Source organism: Anguilla rostrata, chromosome 14, assembly GCF_018555375.3.
Source record: "Anguilla rostrata isolate EN2019 chromosome 14, ASM1855537v3, whole genome shotgun sequence".
Lineage (NCBI taxonomy): Eukaryota > Metazoa > Chordata > Actinopteri > Anguilliformes > Anguillidae > Anguilla > Anguilla rostrata.
Window position 1 is genome coordinate 17,178,063 of NC_057946.1, and position 24,368 is coordinate 17,202,430.

Consider the following 24,368-nt stretch of genomic DNA (forward strand, 5'->3'; position numbering starts at 1 on the left):
TCCTAAGCCAATCAAAGGCATGGCGCGTGCGCATTGTAAAACCCATGTGCTGTATTCGAAGAAGTGGTCTGTTTTCGACCTCGTGCATGAACAAGCTATAATTTAGTCGGCAATGGGTTTTTTAATCATATGCGAATAACTGCGTATTTTTTCATTTCAAAACAATTAACCTTGCCCTTCCTCTGGACTTTATTTTCATATTTAAGCAGTAATAAATCAAGATATGTGTTGCCTTGTGAATGTTCTTGTCCGTTGATGCCTTTCCACTGTGTGTGATTTTTCATGTGGCAAAGTGTATACAGCTCTAAATTTCCATATCGATCACACTGTTTAAGGTAAGTTCTTTTTGTTGTCACTAAATTCCATCTATTTCATTGTTGTCACTGACACAATATTAACACAGTTTCAGGGAGAATTATTTGTTTAGCTTAATTTATACAAACGATAAATATAACACTTTCAACTGCCTAGCTATACAATGTACACGTTATTCAAATTATTTGATACAATATCACGTTTAAATAGTTGCAGATGCAGCAGTGATAACTGATCGTGGCCAGTGATCACGTCTGCTAAAAGTAGGCTATAGGCTACGGGTGGTCTTCGGGTGGTAGACTTAACTTTAGCCCTGGCTTAAGACGTGGCTAGCAAATCATTGAGCAAAACTTTTTAAATCTCCTCATTGTTTACTTGTCATTGTTTCCATTGGCTGGTTGCTTCATCTCATCAAATCTAGTTTGTTTAGCTAACAAGTAGATGTTTCCTGTCTAAACCGTTTCATTTAGGTTCTAAATATGATGGTCAGTCTTGCATCAAAGGACAACTATCTTCAGAAGTTAGGGAGTAAAGTATGTGCCTCACAGAACCAAGAACCACGGAAAAGACCCTTTGGTAATATCTTTATTCCCCATTTTTATTACATTCAATTTATTGTAAATTCCCATTTTCTGTATGTATTTTCAAATGTGTTTTTCATAATGTTGATTGTTTTATTTCACTGAACAGCATTAACTTCTGATTACACTTTAAAGAAATTTTGTTGTTGTTATTATCATCATTATTCTTATTGTTGTTCTTATTATTATTATTCCTGTGTTATCTAAACGGAAATGTTGTACGTGTACATGTTAGTTCCATTTCGGCATAGAGGTGAGGCAGGTGTGCCAAAGAAGAAAAAGAGGAAACAACCAAAACATACTGGAGGGAAACACTTAAACGTGAAAGACAAGAAACCACCAGTGAAGACTGATCTGAAGCCAACCAGCCATCCAATACAGACAGCAGCCACTGGTGCTGCAGTAAATGTGGTAAAGGCTAATGTTCAGAATGGAGTGGCTCTCAAGCAGCCTCAGGGGCAAAAAGGTAAAGGCTCTCACTGTCACAATCATACATTTACAGAATTACTCTCTGACAAGAATGGAAGCTTGGAGTGTGTCCGTCAGTATTTATTGCCTTGCTGTAATTTTGTCCTTGTCCTTCAGGTGTGAAATCTATTGGTAGTTCCTTTTCTGCCGTGGATATTCTGCGTAACAGACTGCATGAAAAGATAGAAGAAACCCGTGGCCATGTATGTATTCATCAGAGTAATTTTACATATATTCCCAAGTCAATTGAATCCCTTTTTTAACATCTCCCACTCTAGCTGTTTGATTTTGGCACATATCCTACCATGTTAAGAAAAGTGGGACTAAAAATGTGTTTTATAATGTTAATAATAATAAATCTACTGAGGTTCTGTAAAATATTTACTTAATCACAGCTGCTCCACGTGGGGCTGTGGCTTGTGGTACATGTGCTCTTGCTTCTGCAGCCAAGCAAATGACATTAGCAAAGCAACCAGTTAGGACACTGTAAATGGAAATAATCATGCTACTACACTACAAGTCTTGACCAGTGATTTTCTAGAGCTTAGAGGCTATGAAGTACAATTTATTCACTGGGATGGCCAGTTAAAAGTTCAGATTTGTTTAATACTACCTTTGTTTTTTTGTTTGATACTAATAATGCAGTTCTTACACCTGTGTCATTACAAATCATTTTAACTGTTGAATTTGCTAAAATAAAGAGGACAGAAAATGGTCCCATGCAGACCTTTATTGTGAGGTATGGAGCCTGAAAGGAAAAGCTGCCTATGTTTGCAGTTTTGAACCTTCTCAGTTCCTTTTTAAATTTAATGCTCTAGGAGAAATGTTGAAAAAAATCCTGACATTCATTTTTTGTTGTGGTATTCCCATTTGCTTTCAGGGTAACCTCAAGGGCCTATCATCAGAGGAAGTTGAGAAGAAGCGGGAAAAACGGAAGCAGGAAAGGGAACGAAAGAAGAGAAAGAGAAAAGAGTTTCGGATGAAGAAGCTCGCCATGAAAGTGGAGGAGGGCGTTGCAACCGAGAATGTAGCTGAAACTCCAGATATTTCTGTTGGATCACAGATGGCAGAGAAAGGAAAGTCCACCATGGTCTTCAACAAGTTGGAGGTGGGAGAAGGGTATGCAGAGAAGGTTCAACTGAAGAAGGAGAAGAAGAAGAAAGTGAAAGGAAATTTGACCCCACTGACTGGGAAAAACTACAAGCAGCTTCTCAGCCGCGTGGAGGCACGCAAGGCAAAGTTAGAGGAGCTGAGGGCCAAAGACGAAGGCAAGGCCAAGGAAGTGGAGGAGAAGATGAAATGGACCAATGTTCTGTATAAGGCAGAGGGCTTGAAGATTAAGGACAATGAGGACCTGCTGCGTGCCTCCCTTAAAAGGAAAGAGAAAATGCGCTCTCAGAGAAAAAAGCGCTGGGAGCAGCGAAGCGTAAATATCCTGGAGAAAATGCAGCACAAACAGGACAAGAGACGCAAGAACATCCAGAAACAGAAGCATGGGAAAATGGAGAAGCGTAAGGAGAAGGCCCGGAAAAAGGGCCGTGTCCTGCCAGAAGATTTAAAGAAGGCCTAACTCCATGTGAATGCACCGTACTCTGAATCCAAGATGAGCTGGACATTCACTTAACCCAGACCTATGCACCTATGTAGCCTTCAAAAAAGTGCATTTTTAAGGTGCAACCATTTGTGCAACTGACCTATACAAGGAGTAGAATCTCATGCTTCTTCTGTAACATAGTGTTATTAACAATCTAGACATTTTCATGGAAAATGTAAGGTCTGATGGCTCTGGATTCTATTTCCAGTGTGCATGGAGTGTCTGATAATGTTAATTTTACTGATTCTGTAGGCTGATGACATTTGTTGTGTACAAATTTTGACTAAGTATACAAACTACCAAATAACTTGTTCATAAAAGTGATGTGGAAGATGTGTTTTGTATATGAAGGTGGAAGGATACATTTATTTCTTCATAAAAATATAATGATTTGTTTATGTCCATGCTGCATTGTATAAATTATACTTTTCTGTAACAGCTGACAAACAATAGTACACTAGACCTCACAAAATAGATCTACTTCCACTATGTAAAATCTTTGGTGCTCTAATTTATTCTGGCTATGTAAATTGTATTCAGTGTTACTAGGTAAGGCTAAGGCTATCTGTTTGTAGCTATACCTCACTACCAGAAGGGATCACAAAATTATTAGCTCTCACCTTCCAGGTTCATGAGATCAAAGTTTTTCCCATATCCCATTGACAAGCAGGCAAGTTGTTTCAATTCTAAATGATAGTTATCAGGGGTTCTACAGTGACTTCAAAGCAGGGATGCAATAAACACTAAGACCCTCAGCAACGGTACACATGGGGCCATATTTACTAAGGATACAATTAGAAAGGTACACAGTCCGATGTTAGATTTGTACCACCTATTTGGTATGATTGTATCGGAGGTCCGAAATAATTTTAACAGTAAATGAAAATGCCCTATAATGTGCATATACAGATTTTTTTTGTGTGCACATATTAATGCTAATCAAGGAAACACATTTTCAATGGTAACATGAGACCAGCCATATCCTCAGATAATGAAGAATTGGGGCTTTATTCATGAAAAAAAGACTGCAAGCAACTTCCTAGCTTACCATGAATTTAGTTGCATGGTAATGTCCAAATAGATGAGGAGAGCAGCTTTTGTTTAGCTTGTTAGCTGAACACATTTAACACTAAACTCTGAACTTAAAAATTCAAACATGTTTATGAGTAAAATGAATCTCTTTAATAAATATTGAAAACCCTTTAAAATGTCCCAAAACAACACTACATGTAGATGGTTTCAACACCATCTAGTGTCCCTAATCTCCAAATCTGAAGCCCTCTCCATGACCTCCCTGGGTACCAAATCTCTTCTTTTCGCTTTAGATGGCATTCTGTAAACATAACAGTAAAAAAGCATGTTGTTTGTTATAGCAAAACCTGACTTCACCAGCAATGGAGCAGTACAACAATTTTGCTTTCCTGCAATGCAAATGATGCATCTTAAATACCAGCAGTGCATTTAAAGGAAATCTCTGCGGCTGTGTTCATTTACATAACCAGTCTTAGTAAATATCTGGCTGAACCGAAAACATGCAGCGATGCAGAATTTTGCGGCACTGCAGGTGCTTAGTAAATATGGCCCTTGATATTTTGATATAGGTTGGTACACTATTTGGGCACAAATATGCTGTTCCAGGTCAATTTTTGAACCAGTAGTACAGAATGGTAATTGAAATTGCAGCTGAGTGCAAGAACAGCGTACAGATGAAGTGTATGGCTATCTGTAAGACAGAGGAATATGGCATCAAGCAATGGTGGCATGTAAAACAAAGCTCAGTTATACCTGACTGCAACAATCATGGAGGACTGGACAACCTTGAAAAGCTTGCAGTACAAGTGTCAAACTCCAGTCTTGGAGGGCTGCAGTCTCTGCTGGTTTTTGGGGTGTTCTAAGCACAAGTGTTTAATTGAAGTCATTGATTGGTGATCCACATTGATCCACACACCTTGTTGTCCAGGCCTTAATTGGCAACTGACTGAAAGGAAAACACGAAAACCTGCAGACATTGTGGCCATTTTGGGATTCAGTTTGACACCCCTGGCTTACAGCAGGGATACTCGGATATGGCCCTTGACTCTAAATCTGGCCCTGGTTTTCTTTCCTCGCAGGTAATTAACTGAACAATTAGTGCTACTGATTGGCCAGACTGTCATGACACCTGACTCCCTGACACCTGAGTGAGTGGAGAACCAGCAGTATTGTTTTAATGTGCATACGGGAATATATATTTGTAAATCAGTGAAGGAATATTCCAGTGGTTCTCAAACTCAATCCTGGGGGCCCCCTGTGTATGCTGGTTTCCGTTCCAACCATAACTGCAGTCAGAGAATTTGAACAAGCCGTTAACTTTTCTTAATTAGATGCTTTTTGAGGGATTATAACCCAAATTGGCCACATTATGTCATACACAGATTATTCTGCTATATTGCAAACAATTGCATATGAGGTTAAAAAAATTAATTAATCAAAATAAAAACTGGGGTGAATCAGTAGGCTCATAACTGGTGATAGTGTGGACACCTGGCCACTAAAACTAACATTCAAAGATAAAACAAATGATAACAAGCCAAACCTGTATTGTGTTAAGTTTAAAGAAAAAAAGTGTGGGCTTGGTTAGTACTTGGATGGGAGACCATCAGGGAATACTGAGTTGCTGCTGGTGGTGTTGGTGGGCCAGCAGGGGGCAATCTTCCTTCTGGTCAAATAAACCCCAATGCCCCAGTGCAGTGACGGGGACACTGTGCTGCAGGAGATGCCATCTTTCGGATGAGACATTAAAACCAAGGTCCCGACTCCCTGTGGTCATCAACTCGCCACCTAATCATCCCCTGATTTAACTGACTAAAAAATGTTCTCTCCCTCCAGTGGAGCTGCTCAGTGGCCAACCATAGAGGATTGTGGTTGTACTGGGCAGCTCCCAGGTGGGAATGTGTATGAGTGTGAAGCAGGGTGTTCCTGCAAAAGAGCATCTGTGCTCAGCGAACCTACCCTGGGTAAATAAAGGTTAAATAAATAAAATAAAGAGATTGACTGTAACAAAAGCCAGCAAACGCATGGGTCCCCCAGGATCAAGTTCGAGAACCAGTGAAGTATTCTGTAGAAGTATCTGGCGCCACTTTTTTTGTTGTTTTAGTGAGTGCACAACTGTGTACAGTTTTGGTTGTTCAGCACTGCAGAAAAGAAGGGGTACTGCAAGAACGCAATTAAGGGACGATTATTTAGAATACCCACCAGAACATCTTGGATCCACCTCTGATAAAGAAATTGCTTGCATGTGTATAAATGATAGCAAAGGGTTAACAAGCAGCCTTGAAAATGATCCCACCCATACAGGAAGTCACAACAGGAGAGAGGAGTCGCTAAACAAGGTGAACTGGCTAAAGGGCAGCCAAATATGATGACTAAAGAACTTTTTCGCGATTTCATTTGACATAAGGGAATGCTGCATAAGAGCTATTTTATTTTAAATCCAAGCATGTAAATGGAATTTTGAATGTGCCTTTAATGTTGTCATATGAGTTAATGTTGTAGTTAAGTTGCATTCTTAAGACAAGTGTTTCGTTGTCGGAGAATAGCAACTGCGTAGGTTATTATTTATTCTGTGGTGTAATTCAGAACCTCAGAATGATATAACTTGCATTTATTTCCACGGCCGTAATAAATATAGTCAGTAGGCTACTTGATTTAAGGGTAAATTAAAGTCCTCACTGGTATGTTCAGAAGACTCAGACCTACTGTAAATGTGGCTGCACAGTCTCGGAACGGAAATATAACAAAAATGACCACGAGTAAGGTAGGGTACACTACTCTCTGCCTTATTCTAGTTATTCCTCTAACGAAATATTAAAGTACCCTACTCAGCCTGAAAAAAAAAATCATTTCTTGTTAGTTATTTTCACCATTGTTTGTTTCTTTAAATGTTATCTATGTTGTGTGTTCAAGATGTGATTATATTTATTATAATCACATTATATAAGTAATTTAATTAATTCCATATCACTTTATTGTATAGTTCATTATGTCACGTCGGCTACATGCGCGCAGGCTTGATGGAGTGGACAAAAACATATGGTAGGCTAATTCTCTGCATACGACCCACTTCCCAAACAAGGCATTGATTAAGCCTACATGAATCGCTCAAAAGTTCGTGTGGAGCACTTCACCTCACATTTATGACCTTACCTCACATTTATGATGGATCATGTAGTTTAATTGGGAATTACTAATGATTAAATATTGAATGGCAGGGATGATGCTTGTTACTCTGCCTTAATTATATTGGTGATTTATAAATGCACCGTCCATTCTAACCAAACATTTGCATTTACAAATTTAAATTTCATTGTCCTAATCTTTTGCATTGATTTGTTATTGAGTCCGAAATATTCATAGCTTACATTAGTCAAAAAAGTTATTTCACAATTCTTGGTGAGTGAATAGTGTCTAACGTGGTCTTTTTGTTTAATTGCTAGGGTGGAATTCACTCAGCTGGCTGCTGACTACAAGGTTGTTAACCTTGGTCAGGGCTTTCCTGATTTTTCTCCACCCAGCTTTATTCAGGAAGCCTTCCGTCAAGCTGTGAGCGGGGGATGTTCACTTCATCAGTACACTCGTGCATTTGTAAGACTAGCAGGCCTGCCAATTTCTGTTTTTACAGCTGTTCTGTGATGTTTAGATATGTAGCTGTTGGTATTAAAGCGTTATGTAAGATTAATGCAGTGCAGGAAAGCAATAATAAATGAACACTTGTGCCGTTTAATTATCTTCCAATGTGCTGTATAGGTCAATAATAGAGACAAATCTATCAAAGTGTTTGGCGTATGTCTGAGAATTACGATGATATGTGAGTTGTGACGGTGCTGTACCTACAGGGCCACCCACCTCTGGTGAAAATTCTTGCAAAATTCTTTGGAAGGATTGTGGGCCAGGAGATAGACCCAATGGAGGACATCCTGGTCACTGTGGGTGCTTATCAAGCTCTCTTCTGTGCATTTCAGGCATTGGTGGATGAGGGAGATGAGGTAATTGTGACATTTTGGGTTGTCTTTCTCTTAGCCTAATGTCAGAAGTGTACCTAGGGTAACCTTTGGTATTTTTTTTTTTTTTTCTTTTGGAGGTGATAATTATTGAACCCTTTTTTGACTGCTACCAACCGATGGTTAAAATGGCTGGTGGGAAAGCCGTCTACGTGCCTTTAAGACCAGTAAGTTACTATATTTAAAAAAATAACTTCATATGCATTAGGGGTGTACAGTTTCTTTTTTAAGTATGTACAGTCCGCACTATGTATCCGCCATTGGGGAAAAACCCAGAAGTGGCCATAGCATAAACGGGAAGTTGTGTGAACAACTTGCCTGGAATTATTTATATATATATATTTTTTTTTTTCAGAATAAGGAGACGGGAAATATTTTGTCCAGCGCAGATTGGGTTTTATCTCCAGAGGAGCTGGCAAGTAAATTCACCGAACGCACAAAAGCCATCGTCCTGAACACTCCCAACAACCCGCTGGGTAAGGTGAGGATTCTGCCTTTAGGATGTCTCTACCCATCTCGTGTTCCAGTGATTTCAGTGTTTTTTTTTTTTTTTTTTAATGCTCTTACCCCTTACACAGGTGTACAAGCTGGAGGAGCTAAAGATGATTGCAGACTTGTGTGTTAAACATGATGTGGTGTGCATCAGTGACGAGGTGTATGAGTGGCTCACCTACGATGGTACAAAGCATGTGAAAATAGGTAATATCAGTTGCTATAATATAAAGCAATCAGATAAACACAATGTATAAATAATTATGATATGCATTGATATACTTTCTGTGAACTGACAGAGGATTTTAGAATAAATCGAATACAATAAAAATGTACCCTCGTAATAGCTACTGTCCCTGAATAAAAAAAGTATTGAAATGTATTGGTGAGAATAGAAGATGTATTCTGTAGGAACAATAGGGTTAAAATTGTGTACTTTGTGAAAATGTGAATGTGAATGTGTAAAGGAATTAAGAAATTAAGTAATTATTGCATGTATTACTTACCAAGAAGGAATTAACCAGTATTGATCTTTGTTTGAAAAATTTAACTTGGATGTTCTTCCTCTCCATTTTTATCTCTTTGAGAACATTCCTTTGTATAACTTTTCCATGCAGCCAGCCTACCAGGAATGTGGGAAAGAACAGTCACAATTGGGAGTGCAGGGAAGAGTTTCAGTGCCACAGGATGGAAGGTGAACAGAGAAACTGGAATATTCCTCACATCTGAAATATTTGTTATATCTATATAGACAATGTTTGTATGATTTATACACTTTGTTTCAGGTGGGCTGGGCAATGGGCTCTGGTCACATTTTAAAGCACCTGAAAACCGTCCATCAGAATTCTGTCTACCATTGTGCCACTGCTGCTCAGGTAAGAACAACACATGAGTGAACACCTCTTTGACTGTTGTATAAGAATGAAAAAACCTAACCACGTTTTAAGTCTTAATTGAATTATCCTCTTAAGTTACTCCTGGAAATACTAGCTCACTTGTCATGTGATCCTTTTTTAGGAGGCTGTTGCACATGGCTTCCAGAGAGAGTTTGAGTGTTTTGGGAATCCAGAGAGCTACTTCCTCCAGCTGCCTGAAAAGATACATCACAAGCGTCAGAAACTGGCCCAGTGTCTGGTGAGTGTGGGCCTACAGCCCATCATGCCAGAGGGAGGCTACTTCATGATGGCTGACATTTCAACCATGAGTGAGTGAGTTCTTCTAAGCTATTATACTTATTTTAATTTGCAAATATTCTAATATCTTTTTAGGAGTGTGCAATATCTGAATCTGGAACAGATGCGCAGCCAACAGAACTATCTGTATCTGTATTTTGACAGAAACCTGGAAGTTGTCATAGCTTACAGCTTAAATATTTTGGCTAGAAAACTGGCATTTTCTAAAGTTCTATGCTACTGTCACCTCTAGGTTTCTGTCCATATACAGATAAATGTGCAGATTGTTTGTTTGATTGAACAGAGATGGTCCTAAAATTATTCTTTTTTTTTTTTTCATTTTTACAGATGTGGTCATTCATGATTCAAGCACAGAAGGTGAACCTCGTGATTACAGATTTGTCAAGTGGCTCATCAAAAATAAGGTTTTTAAAAACTGCAGGCGCCGGCATTATCCAGATTCAGTCCCAGGCCGTGGGGCTCATCCATGCAGCACAGTGGTACCTCAACTGAATGAGCACCCAGCAGCCCCATGAATCAAGAATAAGGTTAAAAAACATGGTGCACCAATGTGTGTAGATTTAATTTTGCATTTCAACCTGGTCAAAATTTGGGATGTTAAGAACTTTGATTCTAGTCTCATTTCATGTTAAGATTGTGCATGCAGTGGAAAGGTTCCTTTATGTGGCCATGATATTGCTATTGTACATGTTCATGTAAGCAACCAGACCTGTATTTTTTGTTTCTTTTGCTAGGGTTTGGCCACCATACCAGTCTCTGCTTTTTACAGCCTGGAACACCAAAAAGACTTTGAAAATTACATCCGGTTCTGCTTTGTGAAGGTAACCCCTGGTGGGGCTTTCTTTGTTTCTCTATTTAAATGGGAAAACCACTGGAGCTGGTCTTCTAAGTTGTGTCTGAGGCTTCACTACTGCTATTTCACCCAACAGGAAGACTCAACGTTAAATGCTGCTGAGGAAATCCTGAAGGAGTGGAGCAGGCAACAACGAAAAGTCTAGAAACAAACCTACAGTAACTGGGCCACAATGTTCCATATCCCATAGTGTTTAGGTGGTTCTCTGTCTTTGATCTCAGCTATGGCTTTTCAGTGTTAATATTTGTCTTTACTTTTATTCATTGTAATAGCAATATCTGCATTCAGTATTCAGACCCCTTGAAATCAATCAAATTTTTCTGGATTACAAATGATATTTGCGTACATATTTTTCCAAACAGCGTTTTTATTGTAAACTCATATGCTCCTAATTGTACATTTTCAAAGCCAAAACATAAAAATCACAAAGAACAAAATCTCAATGTATGCTTTGTAATTCAGTAAAATGTGAGAATTTTTCACATTTCACATTTCTGAATATTTTTTCCAGGCACTATATATGAAAATGCCACATCTGTTTTTAATAGGCATTTTCTCCAGCTGAAAATACATGCAACTTTGTTTTTTTTGTTTTTTTAACAAATGCTTCTGGTTTGCACAGGTACGTTAGAGCTAATGCAATGCTGCTCAATCATGTGCCATGGAGGGCCAAGAGTATGCAGGTTGTCATTCCAACTAATAACTTCATCTGCTGATTTCACTCATTGGTTCCATCTTCTCTGGAAGGTGTATTAATTAGTGAAATCAGCAGGTGAAGTGAATTGGTTGGAATGAGAACCTGCATACTCCCGGCCCTACATAGCACATGATCGGGCACCACTGTTACACTGTGTGTAAGTCTGACTGTGGTCATTGCATGTGAAGGAAAAGAAGTGATTTAATTTGTCTGTCAACAAATATAAGTATAAGTATATATTGTATAAGTCCATCCTTGAAGTCTTATGCAATTTTGTCCAATGAAATACTTATCAGGAAAGTAAGCATTAAATATGAATACAATGGAATGCTGCTTTTGTCGTTTTAACTTGTTTAAAAACAGACACTAATTAATTTTATACCAGCAGCCAATTGACAGTTAACTGATATCATTACTCCAGACACTGGCTGGAACTTACCACATTAGCTCTAGCAAACAAGACAGAATATTCAGTTAAATGTGAAGAGATGCCAGGGAATTCAAAAGCATTCAGAAAAAGTATTCAAAATTTGGTCAAGTGTACCACACTTGATTCTACTCAGTTGATCAACTGCACCAGTATGTATGTTTTTGTGGTTTCAGCAGTCATTTTATGTTGTAAACTCTGTATCCTGCCTCTTTGCTGTCTCTTCTTTTCTGGTTAATCTTTTAACTGCAGCCCAATACTCTTAACACAAGCCATAGAGTTCTTCAGTCCTGCTGCAGGCATCAGGCATGTTCAGTCATTCCTTGGACACAAAATGTTGTGTACAAAATAACTTGTATCTTTAGTGTGGTTTGTTCTTTTGTAAGTCTAAATGCAAAATTGAAATGACAGTTTATAGAATACACAGTGATAATGTTAAAGTATTTAGCCCTTCACCACCCTGATTCCATTCCCTTTTCCACATCGTCCATCTATCCTGTATTTCCCAAACAAAAGTAAAGAAATAAATAAATAAAACCTTCCGCGTGTCAACTCTAGTGACAAAGGATTACCTATTGCCAGTGTGTCATGGCCTGACCATTGCCCTCTTTGCCACTTGGAATGTTTGTGATTTGCAAGTCTAGGCTTTTTTGTGCTTTAATAAGTTACTTAGGATAAGAGCATAAGCTAAATGCCTAAAATGTAATGGAAATTAATTTAACCACCACTGTGATGTTTATACTAAAAAGCACACTTGCAGTTAAAAATGATTACTCAGCACATACAGATAAATTTTCACTTGAAAATCACAACTTGAACCATTTTCTGAGAGTCTAATTTTCATAATCTAATGTGTTGTCCTGGAAATGTCATTGTAGTGCTGAGCAGAGTTAAATCAAAATTACGAGTTTATTAAGGTCCACCAAGAACCTGTGCCGAAAAGAAAAATTTTGTGGATGTGCAGAATTGTGAGAACATTCTGGTAGGTTTGACCAACCCATAACACGGCATGACAAGTGCTACTGCAAGCATGTTCCCACGTTTCTGATACCATTAAGGTGATGGAAAGACAGATCCAAAAGACAGCAAATTATTTGTTGTTGGCCTAAGTGCGGTGTCATTTAAGTTGCTTTGGTCGGCTGTTGGCCCAGTACTACCAAAAGCTACGACTTTTATTCTGAAATTCACCCGTGACTTTTACAACGGAAGAGCTCCTGTTTTTTTGGAACTGACTTCACATGTGATAGAAATAAACATGCTGCAAAGTGGTGTACAGAAGAAGGAAAAATTAATCCCAAATGAAGTATGCAGTTATTTTCATTTTCTGATTAATATTTCCTCTATACGTTTGCTATTATTTAAAGCATTTTAGGAAGACTAATACAGATTTAATGGCGAAGAATGATTACATGTAGTGTGGTATGAAGGTAGCACGTTTTGTGTCGCAGACAACCTCAGTTACGGTTAGCGTGTTAGCTTTTGTCGAATTTTCACGAAAACGCGATTATGCTCTTTTTCCAGGCCGAAGAAAAAACTGATTGGAAAAAGTGGAAAGCCGAACGTAAGTACCTTCGCCTGTGTTGATTCCCACGTTGCAGCGAAGCAGTACACACTGAAGTAGCTGCGTCGTTTGCTTTTGACTGCCAACTTTCAGTCCCCGTGGAACCTTTTCACTGTAGTTGCAAAATGTAATTGTTTCTGTAAAAATTCACCGTATCCGCAAGAATGGCCTTTAACCACGTGTTGTGAACACTCACAAGTACAGTATCGTTAGATTGGTGTTAAAGCAGAAGCACCTGGCTACTATTACACATCCTTCATGACTGTTCAATACACTGACGCATCTAGACTGTGCAGTTTACGCAAATCACTGAATTCACGAAATGCCCTTCAGTCCTAAATGCGTTTATGAATTGTGTTTGGTAGGAAAAGAACAAAAGAAGAAGCTGAAAGAAACTAAACTTATCAAACAGCTGGAGAGGCGAATGCGAGATGAAGAACAGCAGAATGAGCAATTGTTGGAAGATCAACAAGAGAAGGGCAATGGAGGTTGGTTAACTGTCTGCAGGCATGTTTTAACTCCCCCAAACTATTATGTTCTGAAGTCTGTTACTGTTTGTCCTATTAGGTCGCCAATACACGGTGAGCATCGCCTTGCCGGGATCGGTGATGGACAATGCCCAGTCTCCGGAACTGCGCACGTACCTCGCGGGTCAGATAGCTAGAGCCTGCGCTGTATTTTGCGTGGATGAGGTGGTCATATTTGATGAACAAGGGGAGGATACCAAGTACGTGTGCAGATCATGAATATCCATCTTTAGTCCTGGTGTAGTGACGATTGCATGTTGTTGATAACCTAAAAAAAACTATTATGTTACGTTCTTAGTTTGCATTACTAATGCCATGGTGGCTGATATGGGTGTATTCTGTATTGCTGTTTTGCAGGAGTGTTGAAGGAGAATTTAAGGGTATTGGGAAAAAAGGTCAAGCTTGTGTGCAGCTTGCTCGGATTCTGCAGTATTTGGAATGTCCACAGTAAGTTGTAATACTAAAAATTGTAACATTGTATTGTCAAAGTGATATAATTTTGGTTATTTATTTTTCAATGCATATTCTAAGGTATCTACGAAAATCTTTCTTCCCGAAGCACCAGGACCTACAGTTTGCTGGTGAGATTCTGCGAGCTTACCTTCTGACTAAATCTATATTCATAGCAAAAATGGAAATAAACTACTGGTATCGCATGTCTTAAAAATCTTTCTTTGTGTCCGTTTGTTAGGGCTGTTGAACCCTTTGGACAGCCCTCATCACATGAGGGTGGATGAAGATGCAGAGTTCAGGGAGGGTGTGATACTAGACAGGCCGAGCAAAGCAGGAAAAGGTTCCTTTGTCAACTGTGGCATGAGGAAGGTGAGAAATCCCCATGTTTGCCTTTATTTTACACATTGCTCAGGTCAATGATCCGGAACCAAAATATAGAGATGCTTATGTATTTTATAAATTATATACAACATTTTAATTTAACATTAAGCTCTGAATTTTAACTTCTGTATTGCTGTGCATGCCAGGTATAGGTGAGCAAGGAAAAAGCAGTGCTCTTGTATGTGAATCTGGGGGGCAGTAAATTCAGAACTTCATACTCCACCAGTCGGTGTCCAAGAACATTATTTTTTAGAAACATAATAAGATTGGAGGGTCAAGGTGTAGAACCAGTTGCTTCTTGTAACATTAATGAAATGGTATGCAAATTATTGAAATTATTAATGGACAGTTGCATTATCAGATTTGTCTGAGAGAGTGCCTAGTCTCAGTCTTGTGTCAAATGAGAGCAATATGTAGCTATTAAACAACTCTTGTTCGTTCAGTGCAGGTTTTATTGCTTGTTGACAAAATAAATATGTCCTTGTGAACAAACAATAAAAATTTAAAAAATCTTTTTTTTCTCATTTTCCTCTAGTTTTCCACTTTTCAAGTTTCATTGTCTTGAAGTACAGAAGTACAGAAATATTATATTGATTTATGAAAAATGACTAAAAAGAACTGTATGTAGCCTCGGATTACATCTTTGCAAATAAATACACAATATGTTTGTTTTCATTCATTTTAGGAAGTACAGATCGACAAGCAGTTGCAAGCTGGTTTGAGAGTCACTGTTCGCTTAAATAAGACCCAAATTGCAGGTGATGCACACACTCATGATTAAGAATGGCAAGTAATTGATGCGTGTCTATTGATCATTCAGCCTTCAATAGCATATCCTTTCTAATGTTTGTACAGAGAGCAAAGTCCACAAAGGAACTGTGGTGGCACCTCACACACCGCGGACAGAGGGTGGACTGTATTGGGGCTACAGCGTGCGTCTTGCTTCCTGTCTCAGTGAGTCACTAGCATTGATTCCCTGCACTCTGCTGTGGTTTTTTCTGTAGTGTATCTCACCAAACCCCACAAGTGTTTCTTTCAGCTGACAGTACGTTTATTGGTCCCAACAATTGTATCTGTCCATTTTGTTTCTGTTCACATTGCCCATTATGCCCTTGTTATTTGAGAACTGTAATGTTATGGTATTGTAATTACATTGGTTATGTAATGGACCAATGTAATGAATAAGAATCACTTGCCCAAGATGAGATTTTAACTTTAAATTCTCACTTTTCCGAAGGCTTCAAAAATGTATGCGTTACCAGTCAGCTGAAGGCTGAATCGCCTCGTTATTTTGAACATGGGGGTTGCAGGTGTTGTCATGGTAACCTGCTGCAAGGCCTTCACTTTACTCCATCTCACTGTGCTTACTAGTGAATTAGCCACGCTACACTCACCCCTTGCACTCCCCCTCTATTTGAACTTCCGCAGCAACCACTTTTTGATTCTGATCCAGATCAGTCGGCACCAATGTAATGAGCCTTGAACCTAAAAGCTTGTGGTTTTTCGTGGTTTTAAACTTTTCATTTTTGTTTACGCACAGGTAATGTATTCACTGAGTGTCCACATAAGGAAGGTTATGATCTGACCATTGGTACATCAGAAAGAGGCAACAACATTGACTGTGTGACACTATCTCCTTTTAAGTAAGTTCTGTGAATCTCACATGTAATGACTTTTAATGAGAACACGAAATCCACACGTGAACTACATTTCGCGTTCAGCGACACTTTTGCTAAATAAATGAGTAATAACAATGGATTGCATTTATTATATGAATGATGAAATGGCAAATGAACTGCATTTATATAGCGCTTTTATGCAAAATGCTTTATTGATGCCTGTCATTCACCCATTCACACACACACTCACATGCCAATGGTGAAAGGCTGCCATGCAAGGTACCAATCAACTCATTGGGAGCAATTAGGGGTTAGGTGTCTTGCTCAGGGACACTTTGACACACCCAGGGCAGGGGATCGAACTGGCAACCCTCCGACTGCCAGACAACCGCTCTTACCTCCTGAGCTATGTCGCTCCTTTCATCTATAATGACTTCTTTCATCCCATTATCTCAAAGCACTTTACAGTGGTGGGGGGAAACATTTTGCACCACAGTACATACCACACATCAGCTGAGATGGACAGGGAGATGCTTATTAAGGCAATTAAACAGGGGGATGATTAGGTGGCAACATTGTGAGAGCCAAGTTGAGAATTTTGCCAGGACACCAAGGAACATTCAATGCTTTTAAAAAAGTACAATGTAATCTATAATGACTGCAGTGACTCTGTACCTTAGTTTGGTATTGCCTGTGAAATGAAAGCAGTGGCATTTTATATATTTTAATCTTAATTTTCCCCACTCAATGTTCTCTTGCAGACATATGTTGGTAGTGTTTGGAGGGCTGCAAGGGCTAGAGGCCAGCGTGGACACTGATCAGAACTTAGATGTTACAGATCCCAGTGTTCTGTTTGACCTTTACCTCAACACCTGCCCTAATCAAGGAAGCAGGACCATACGCACTGAGGTAAACATTCTCCTTGGTCTTCTAATTGCCTGATTTAAAAAAAAAAAAAAACCTCCCTTTTTATGTCTCTTTTGATAAAATAGAAATTAGTGCATTAACAAATTGTGTAGTCTCTGACATGTAATAACTGTTTTACAGGAGGCAATCCTGATCTCTTTGTCTGGGCTGAGACAGAAAATTGTAGCAGCATTCATGGATCACAAAGCTTGACTGTGGATGTGGCCTTTTAAATACTCCAATGAAGACTGTTTGAGAATTTTCTGAAGATCCAAACAGAGGAGCAGGTCAAGGAGGACAATCTGACATTTATTTTTACTAAGCAGTGTGTTTTATGAAATTAACTCCAAGGCTGACTAGCTTCTGCAGAGATTGTTGTTCATTTAAATATGAGTTACATGTGTAATGCATCCTTGCAAGTACGTGGATGGACCAAGTGTAATTTTTGTATGAGCTGTTAGTGTAAAAATCATCCCTGTGAACTTAAATAATTTACTGTATTTTATGTGCTTCCACTATGTGTACATTTGTTGGATTTATCGTGCAAGTGGTGACATACCAATTGTAGGATTTTGAAATATAAAACAACATTTTCACATAATAAATTGAACTGCATTTGCCAGAAATGAGACTAATAATTGTTAAACCCCTGTAATTTGAGTTGAGCAGTTGTGTGCACTGGTATTTTCCGATCAATGCATCTGTGTGTCACTGGAAACAAGTTTTCCCCTGGATGTCAAGGTGTAAGAGAAGGCACATTCATTAATTTCATACATAGAAGGCCCCAGATTATAGGAGAGGCCAGTAATCAATTCTTTTCAGTGTAGAACTTTACATAATGTTAGTGACCACTGGTTCCTTTGGTATGTGGTGTTCACCACATATGCTCCACACTGGGTCATTTTTACTAACACTCGCAATAAAAATTATGATTATTTAAAAAACAAAAAAAATGGTATGAAACCGCATAAGGAAAAATGTAATTCATTTTTTATATGTTACTCCCTCATTTAACCAGACTTTTTTCTCTTAAAATTCTGGGACATCTCCCATATTAGCCGCGTTTCCACCGCAGGAACTTTACCCCGGAACTAGGAACCTTTTGAGGAACTCAGTGCGTTTCGACCGCAGGAACTAGGGTCTAAATTAAGTTCCGGGGACTTTATTTTACCCCCAAAAAAGTCCCTGCTCGGGGTGTAGTACTTTCCAAAAGTACCGGAACCTTTGGGGTGGTGTAGTGTACTTTCTCCACATGGCAAACATCGCACATTGCAACAGTGCAGAAATTACGCATTCCTGGGCAAGCAGGTCTGAAGGTTCAACTGATATGTGCCCTGGCATTGAACCTAAAGCCTGTACAGTCAGAGGTAAAATTTACCTGAATCCTGGTGGCCTGCTTTGAAAAAACTTGATGGGTATTTTGCGATGGTCTGGCATTTCCCACTTTATAGAGCATAACTTAATATGGGAACCTGTTTCCTTTATCAATATTGTGTTCACTATAGTGATAAGTTGCTTTGCAGCTGAATCTCTTGTTGCAAAGATAAAAACATGATACATTTTGTTCTTATGCTGGATACAATATTGTGACAAAGGACACTGGGTTGTGTTCATAGGAGTTGTGATGCCAAACATTTATACTGAATCAATAATGCAGAGTGAAGAAAGATATTTAAATATGCTCAAATTTATGTAATGTGAAGACTCCACAATCAAATTGTCTCACTTTACAGAACATTCAAATGAGTGACAAAATGGTGTCACAAATACTACATTAATGTGAATAATACATTCTTTACATCATTCAAACATCAAATAGCTGCATGCCTCACAAGTCTTTGTCTTACATAGTGCAGAGAATCCAACATTTGTCAGTTGGTGAACTAAAACAGTTTCATAAAAAAACATTTCTTGGTACCTTGGACAAACCATTATCTTTCCACAAACACAGAATAGTGACTTGATGCACAAATAAAATGGCAAAATATGGGCTGTAGATCAAGCCAGTATCACGTTTTTGGTACTTGTAAGCAATGATCATTACCAGGCTGCCTTTCAGAAAAACCATGTGTATATGGGTTTATGGATATGCTTGCTTAATATACAAAGCATACTAATAAGTCCTCTTATCTCTGTGTTTCAGGCATAATTTTTCTGCTCGTTTTTACTCAAGTTATCTGATGAATTTGTGAATGTTATTTTGTTCTCTGGACCTTTTTTTCTTTGTTAAAAAAGCACTATAAACATGTAAAAATACATCTTTAGGAAACCAACTTGTACAAAACTTTCCTCCATTAACCTCAGCCTACTCCATGAGGTTCATATTCAGACCTAGCAAAAATAAGTCTGCTCTGTTTGGCTCTCGTTTTGTATGTTTTAGATAGAAGAACACTCAATGTCCCATGCGTTACAGATTTATGGGGGAAATTAATTATTTCTCTGAATCTGCACTTTCAACTCGTCTCTTCTTATTTTCACGTCTACCCTTGACCTTACCTCCACAAAGATGATTTGTCAAAAGAGACCAGAAAAGGGAGGTATGAAATCCTCTATTGAATGTGGCTCTACAAGGGACCACGGCTAGAACTAAATACATGCGCGTGTGGTCTCACAGAGTCCAGGCAACCCCACCAGACACCTTAGCCCCCTTTTTCTCCAACCATTCTTCTTAACATCTTCCAGAAGTCACCACTTGGGATGTGAGAAGGTTATGTTATACAGCTTGGCCCATCGTGCAAACACTTGTTTCTCGGTGATGAAGCGATGATGATTGCCTCGTCGTCCCTTCTCGTTTTGAAGGTAGGTCACACATTCATCTGGGCCTCTGGGCTTATAATAATGATAGGGCATTTTTTTGGGCTGTGGTCTCCTACTGTGAAAGAAGATTATATTATGTTAATTAGTGCTCGGAACATTTCACATCTTGAACTGATTCCGAAAACAATCATGTTAATCACTTCATGTTTATCATTTCTGAGTTTATCTCTACTCATCACAATAGACATTGAGGACTCATTGAATGAAAGAGAGTGTTGAAAAAGAGCCAGATTGAATGTGTCTAGCAGCATAAGCACATCATCAGTCATTTTCCAAGAGTAATGAAATAACTGGTAGATCTGCTCAAACGCTTCACTCGGGCTGTTTTCTCAAAAAAGCACCAGTTGTGTCATAGCATACAGAAGCATATTTATTCAAAACAGTTGTACTTACCTACAATGATTAGGAGGAACCATCCCGTACACGTGAATGTTGTCACAAATCTCAATGGCAATCACCATGGTAAACCACCCAGTGCTCAGCCATGACCGTGACTTTTCTCTGCAAAATAATTACAACAGTGAATTGCTGAATTAAGTTAAAGGAGCCTTGGGAATCAGAGAACCCTTTGATCAATAGATGATCAGTAAAGAGTATTCTCAAACTTTTTGTCTGCCCACTCCTCCCCTCATCCTCTTCTTCTCACCTGTCTCGGCCAGTCTCCCTCTGGAAGAGGCTGTCAAATTTTCTCATCTTGCTGGGTGCAATGGTGAAACTGGAGAGGTTGCTGAAGGTCATGCTGACTCTTTGGATCAGCCGGAACAGGGTGCCTTTGGCATCTTTGCCAATCTTGGTTGGGGGCCCCCAAAACACCATCACCATATCAGGGGTCTTGTTGAGGAACTCACTGGGACGCCGGACCACCCGGAACACACTGGAATGGGCTACCACCCGCACTGTGCTGCGGTTCCCTACATCCTGCTCGAAGCCAGAAGTGGGTGCATCGTTCATGCGAATCACACACTCCGTGCGGTCAATCTCATCCCCTACGCCACTACCAAGGATGTGGCTGGAGCTGGTAACCAATGCACATTCATGGCAGTGGAGAGTCATGCTCTGTAAAAGCACACAACATGAAAGTTACCTTTCTGATGTTTGATATTGACAGTGTAGAATCAAAACAATTTGGTCGAAATACCAAGCAATTGGTTATTCATAGAATTCAGCAAGTATTCTATTGTTTTTAGCCTATACGTGACTAAGGTGCATAATGCTCAATTTCCCCCCTCTAAATATTTGCAGAATGTAGAGTGGGATTGGATACGTTAAGCTAAATCTCTCACCTTTGTGCAGCAGCCTCCACTTAAATTATGTGCTTCATTATAGTGTGATTAATGTGTTTTCTACATTGGCTCCAGCAGGTAAAAGAAAGGTGGTTTATATGTGACGGTACCTTATTGCCATACACAGCCACATAGCCCTCCTTGCCAGCCCATTTCTTAAGGTCAGTGGACTTTACGATGTGGTGGTAACTGTTACGGAATGGACTGTAGATGTCATTTCCACTGTTAGAGCTGTAGAGTATCAGTAGAGTCATCAGCAGGAAGATGGCTCCAAAGATCACCATCCTCTGACTCTGCTGTCCTTGCTGTGGGAAGAGAATCATTAGTGGACTTTTCCCCCACTGCTTTCAAAGTTTTTTTTTTTTTTAAATCAAACCTATACAGAGAATAATACATCTTATGAATACTAATATACAATCTCTATGATCATACATGTTGTGTATCATAATATATAGAAATACAATCTCTACATGTCTGTGTCTCACAAGTAAAAATTTTAAATAGCATTTGTGTGATAAACCGTGTGTTACTTGACATACGTTAGGTGACGGACAGGATGTTCACATATAAGGTAAGGCAGTGATATAGTCAGTGTGAATTGTTTATATCACAGTCAGTCCTAAATATGGCCTGGAGAAATTCCTGATCAGTAAGAACTGAAAGGCATGCAACCACTCTTTTGATCCTTATTCTTGTGATATAACCGAAGACACTCTAATCTCAAAAATGTATAAATACATAGCAGATGAACAGAATCAATTATACCATCGATGATTAACTAGACACACAAGTCAATATATGACACAATTAAAGGGAAGTATCAACAACATGAACCATGAAAGCACCAATGAAATCTTCAAAAAATATTAGAGTGAGAGTGAAATGATATGCACACGGTTTACTGCACATCACTGGATATTATCTGTTTTGCACAACATTATATTGAGGTCAGACCACCATAAAAGATAACAAAAGACCAGAATGTTAAATAGAAAAATACCTGCACAGTTGTATGACGTGTACAAGGCCAAAGATGGGACTAATTCTACAAATTATCTACAAATTATCTTCACATATTTAACGCCAAGCAGATATTTCAAAGACATAATACAACCACTGGGTGATCATGGTAATGAGACTTCTAATTATCCATTCGTGCTAAGAGGAACCAGATAAATTAAAGCAATTATTGATCACCAAAAATATAAAAAAGGTCAAACCAATGGTCACACTTACTGACTCTCCTTTGAGGAAGCTAATGTACCTCAACTTTGAGCATGACACAAAAACTTTTATTTTGGATTGGGGTAAAATAATTTGAAATAATAATACCGGAAATATATGACCCTTGCATCAAAACAATATTACTTTGCTAGCAGTTCAAGCTTTCCAGTTGCTCAGCATTTACTAGCCTTACCTTATCTACTAGCCTCTGGCCCATGTTTCCACTTTAACGAGGGATAAATTCACATTGTTCCAAATTCAGTATACATTCCTGAAAAGGCAAATATACGTGGCAAAAATATTAATATTATTTAAATCATAAAACATTCTTTCCGTGTAATACGCTGTGTAATAAATTGTAGGCTACTCAATTTAACAATTTAAAGACAAATCTTTGAAGGTTTACCTCATGAATATAATTTAAAACATCCCCTTGAACACTGAAAGTAACTAAGTTCCTTGTAATTTTGTCAAAGGCAGAACGTTTTTGAAAATGAATTCAAGTGAGTCTGGAGATTCAAAAACAAATGTGACAGATTCATCTAAGTTAATTGATAGATTTATATTTCATTTATCTTCAGAGTATGGCCTCTACTCAGATGGGGATAAACCTGTAAAGTGTGCAACATGACAAGATGGGAAAACGATGGTTACAGCTGTGGTTTAAACATCAAATCCTTTTCAATCAGTCGTTGACGAAACCATTTTGATGGGAAAATGTATGATAAGCAAGTCCTTTCTGCTGAACATACATACATTACAATATCAGTACTTAATAAGCTATTGTGCCATCATGTTACTTGCAGACTACGGCCTCAAACTGCGTGAACATACGGACTGGGAGGATTACCTGGATCCAAAACTTCAATGTAATTTTTCAAACATTTATTTTGTTCATTTTATTGTTTTTATTTGTAATATTTTTTTTTTCAATTGAAAGGCAGTTCAAATTATTTTAAAGAAAAAAGTGTTATTTAAAAATAGTGAAATTCATATTTATGATGTAGAAAAATAATTTTGCTAAAGCATTCCAAGCTTATTCGGCTGAAATAATGTATACGCTGGGACGCCTGAATTCGTGAATCAAACGCTCCACACCCACCGCAGCTTACTACCAGGTAATTATGTTGAAATGATCATGGAAAATACATTTTTGCCAAACCATGTTTATGTGAAATGGACTCTATGCACCACGTAAGTTATGAATTCAGAATGCTGGCATGCTATGTAGTCAACAGGGCAACGCAACATTGAAATGGCTAGCTACATTGTACAACCACTAGACAAATCGTTAACCAAAACAAACGTTATCATATCATTACGACACGTTAAACAAAATCTGCAACTAAATGACTAAATGAAAGATTAAAGATGCTACTACCGATATGGAATGTCATGGCCTCAGAGAGGGAAAAATAAATATGGACTTGTCAGACATAACGGATATTCTGGTGCAAGAGACCCGTGTCGCCGTTGTCTGTTCCACACCATGCACGCAAATAATGTTGTAATAAAATCTACATTCCCATTTTAATCCATTCACAACAGCATTAATTCAACGTACATAACTATAAGCAGACAATTTGCGGTTTCGGTACCCAGCTTACCAGTTTTCCTCCGCGAATTTTACAACTACGCGGAGTATCAATAAAACCGTTTCCCATCTTCCTGCATCACCGAAGGAGGAGACTTGACTACGTCATCAGTATGCCCCAACTCAAAATACCCCCAAAATATCTGTACAATGGGATATAACATTTTTTAAGTCAGTATACAATGTAATGTAAGACAGTTATCAAAACACTTGGATTAAAGTTGTCTATTTTTCTTAACATATCCTCCCTCTCATGTCTTTTTTAACATTACTTCTTTGCTCATTGTAACACTTTGTTTATGTATGCCTCCTCATATAATAGTGTGCCTTGTTGTGATTTAATG

The 24,368-nt window shown here is 38.5% G+C and overlaps 4 protein-coding genes and 1 long non-coding RNA gene across 8 annotated transcripts; 3 read left to right on the forward strand and 2 right to left on the reverse strand.

The window, feature by feature from the left end:
* Nucleotides 1-9: 9 nt before the first annotated feature.
* On the forward strand, nt 10-3,360 carry surf6 (surfeit 6). Its single transcript, XM_064307444.1, has 5 exons — nt 10-335; nt 786-891; nt 1,132-1,362; nt 1,482-1,567; nt 2,245-3,360. The coding sequence occupies exons 2-5, from the start codon at nt 795-797 to the stop codon at nt 2,932-2,934; spliced, it is 1,104 nt and encodes a 367-aa protein (XP_064163514.1). The 5' UTR covers nt 10-335; nt 786-794; the 3' UTR covers nt 2,935-3,360.
* A 757-nt stretch (nt 3,361-4,117) lies between these two features.
* Nucleotides 4,118-5,007, reverse strand: LOC135239062 (uncharacterized). The gene is made up of 2 exons (XR_010325272.1): nt 4,744-5,007; nt 4,118-4,291 (listed from the first exon to the last, which is right to left on the reverse strand). It is a non-coding gene; the product is annotated as an uncharacterized LOC135239062 (long non-coding RNA).
* Nucleotides 5,008-6,244: 1,237 nt separating this feature from the next.
* kyat1 (kynurenine aminotransferase 1) lies at nt 6,245-12,200 on the forward strand. Of its 4 annotated transcripts, none has more exons than XM_064308752.1 (13): nt 6,246-6,329; nt 6,974-7,032; nt 7,434-7,581; nt 7,833-7,982; nt 8,078-8,164; nt 8,353-8,478; nt 8,576-8,696; nt 9,107-9,183; nt 9,275-9,364; nt 9,507-9,693; nt 10,010-10,086; nt 10,417-10,503; nt 10,612-12,200. In XM_064308752.1, the coding sequence occupies exons 2-13, from the start codon at nt 6,980-6,982 to the stop codon at nt 10,678-10,680; spliced, it is 1,272 nt and encodes a 423-aa protein (XP_064164822.1). In that variant the 5' UTR covers nt 6,246-6,329; nt 6,974-6,979; the 3' UTR covers nt 10,681-12,200. The 4 variants fall into 4 exon arrangements, 3 of the variants coding, with proteins under 3 accessions (XP_064164822.1, XP_064164823.1, XP_064164824.1); XM_064308753.1 differs by having other exon boundaries at nt 6,301-6,754; XM_064308754.1 differs by having other exon boundaries at nt 6,304-6,438.
* Nucleotides 12,201-12,806: 606 nt separating this feature from the next.
* Nucleotides 12,807-17,732, forward strand: spout1 (SPOUT domain containing methyltransferase 1). Its single transcript, XM_064308755.1, has 12 exons — nt 12,807-12,962; nt 13,181-13,220; nt 13,586-13,708; nt 13,788-13,947; nt 14,105-14,194; nt 14,279-14,328; nt 14,439-14,569; nt 15,267-15,339; nt 15,437-15,535; nt 16,122-16,224; nt 16,962-17,109; nt 17,248-17,732. The coding sequence occupies exons 1-12, from the start codon at nt 12,915-12,917 to the stop codon at nt 17,317-17,319; spliced, it is 1,137 nt and encodes a 378-aa protein (XP_064164825.1). The 5' UTR covers nt 12,807-12,914; the 3' UTR covers nt 17,320-17,732.
* Nucleotides 17,733-18,777: 1,045 nt separating this feature from the next.
* On the reverse strand, nt 18,778-24,186 carry st6galnac6 (ST6 (alpha-N-acetyl-neuraminyl-2,3-beta-galactosyl-1,3)-N-acetylgalactosaminide alpha-2,6-sialyltransferase 6). Its single transcript, XM_064308769.1, has 6 exons — nt 24,038-24,186; nt 22,624-22,701; nt 21,317-21,511; nt 20,570-20,979; nt 20,317-20,424; nt 18,778-19,978 (listed from the first exon to the last, which is right to left on the reverse strand). The coding sequence occupies exons 2-6, from the start codon at nt 22,645-22,647 to the stop codon at nt 19,792-19,794; spliced, it is 924 nt and encodes a 307-aa protein (XP_064164839.1). The 5' UTR covers nt 22,648-22,701; nt 24,038-24,186; the 3' UTR covers nt 18,778-19,791.
* Nucleotides 24,187-24,368: the final 182 nt, after the last annotated feature.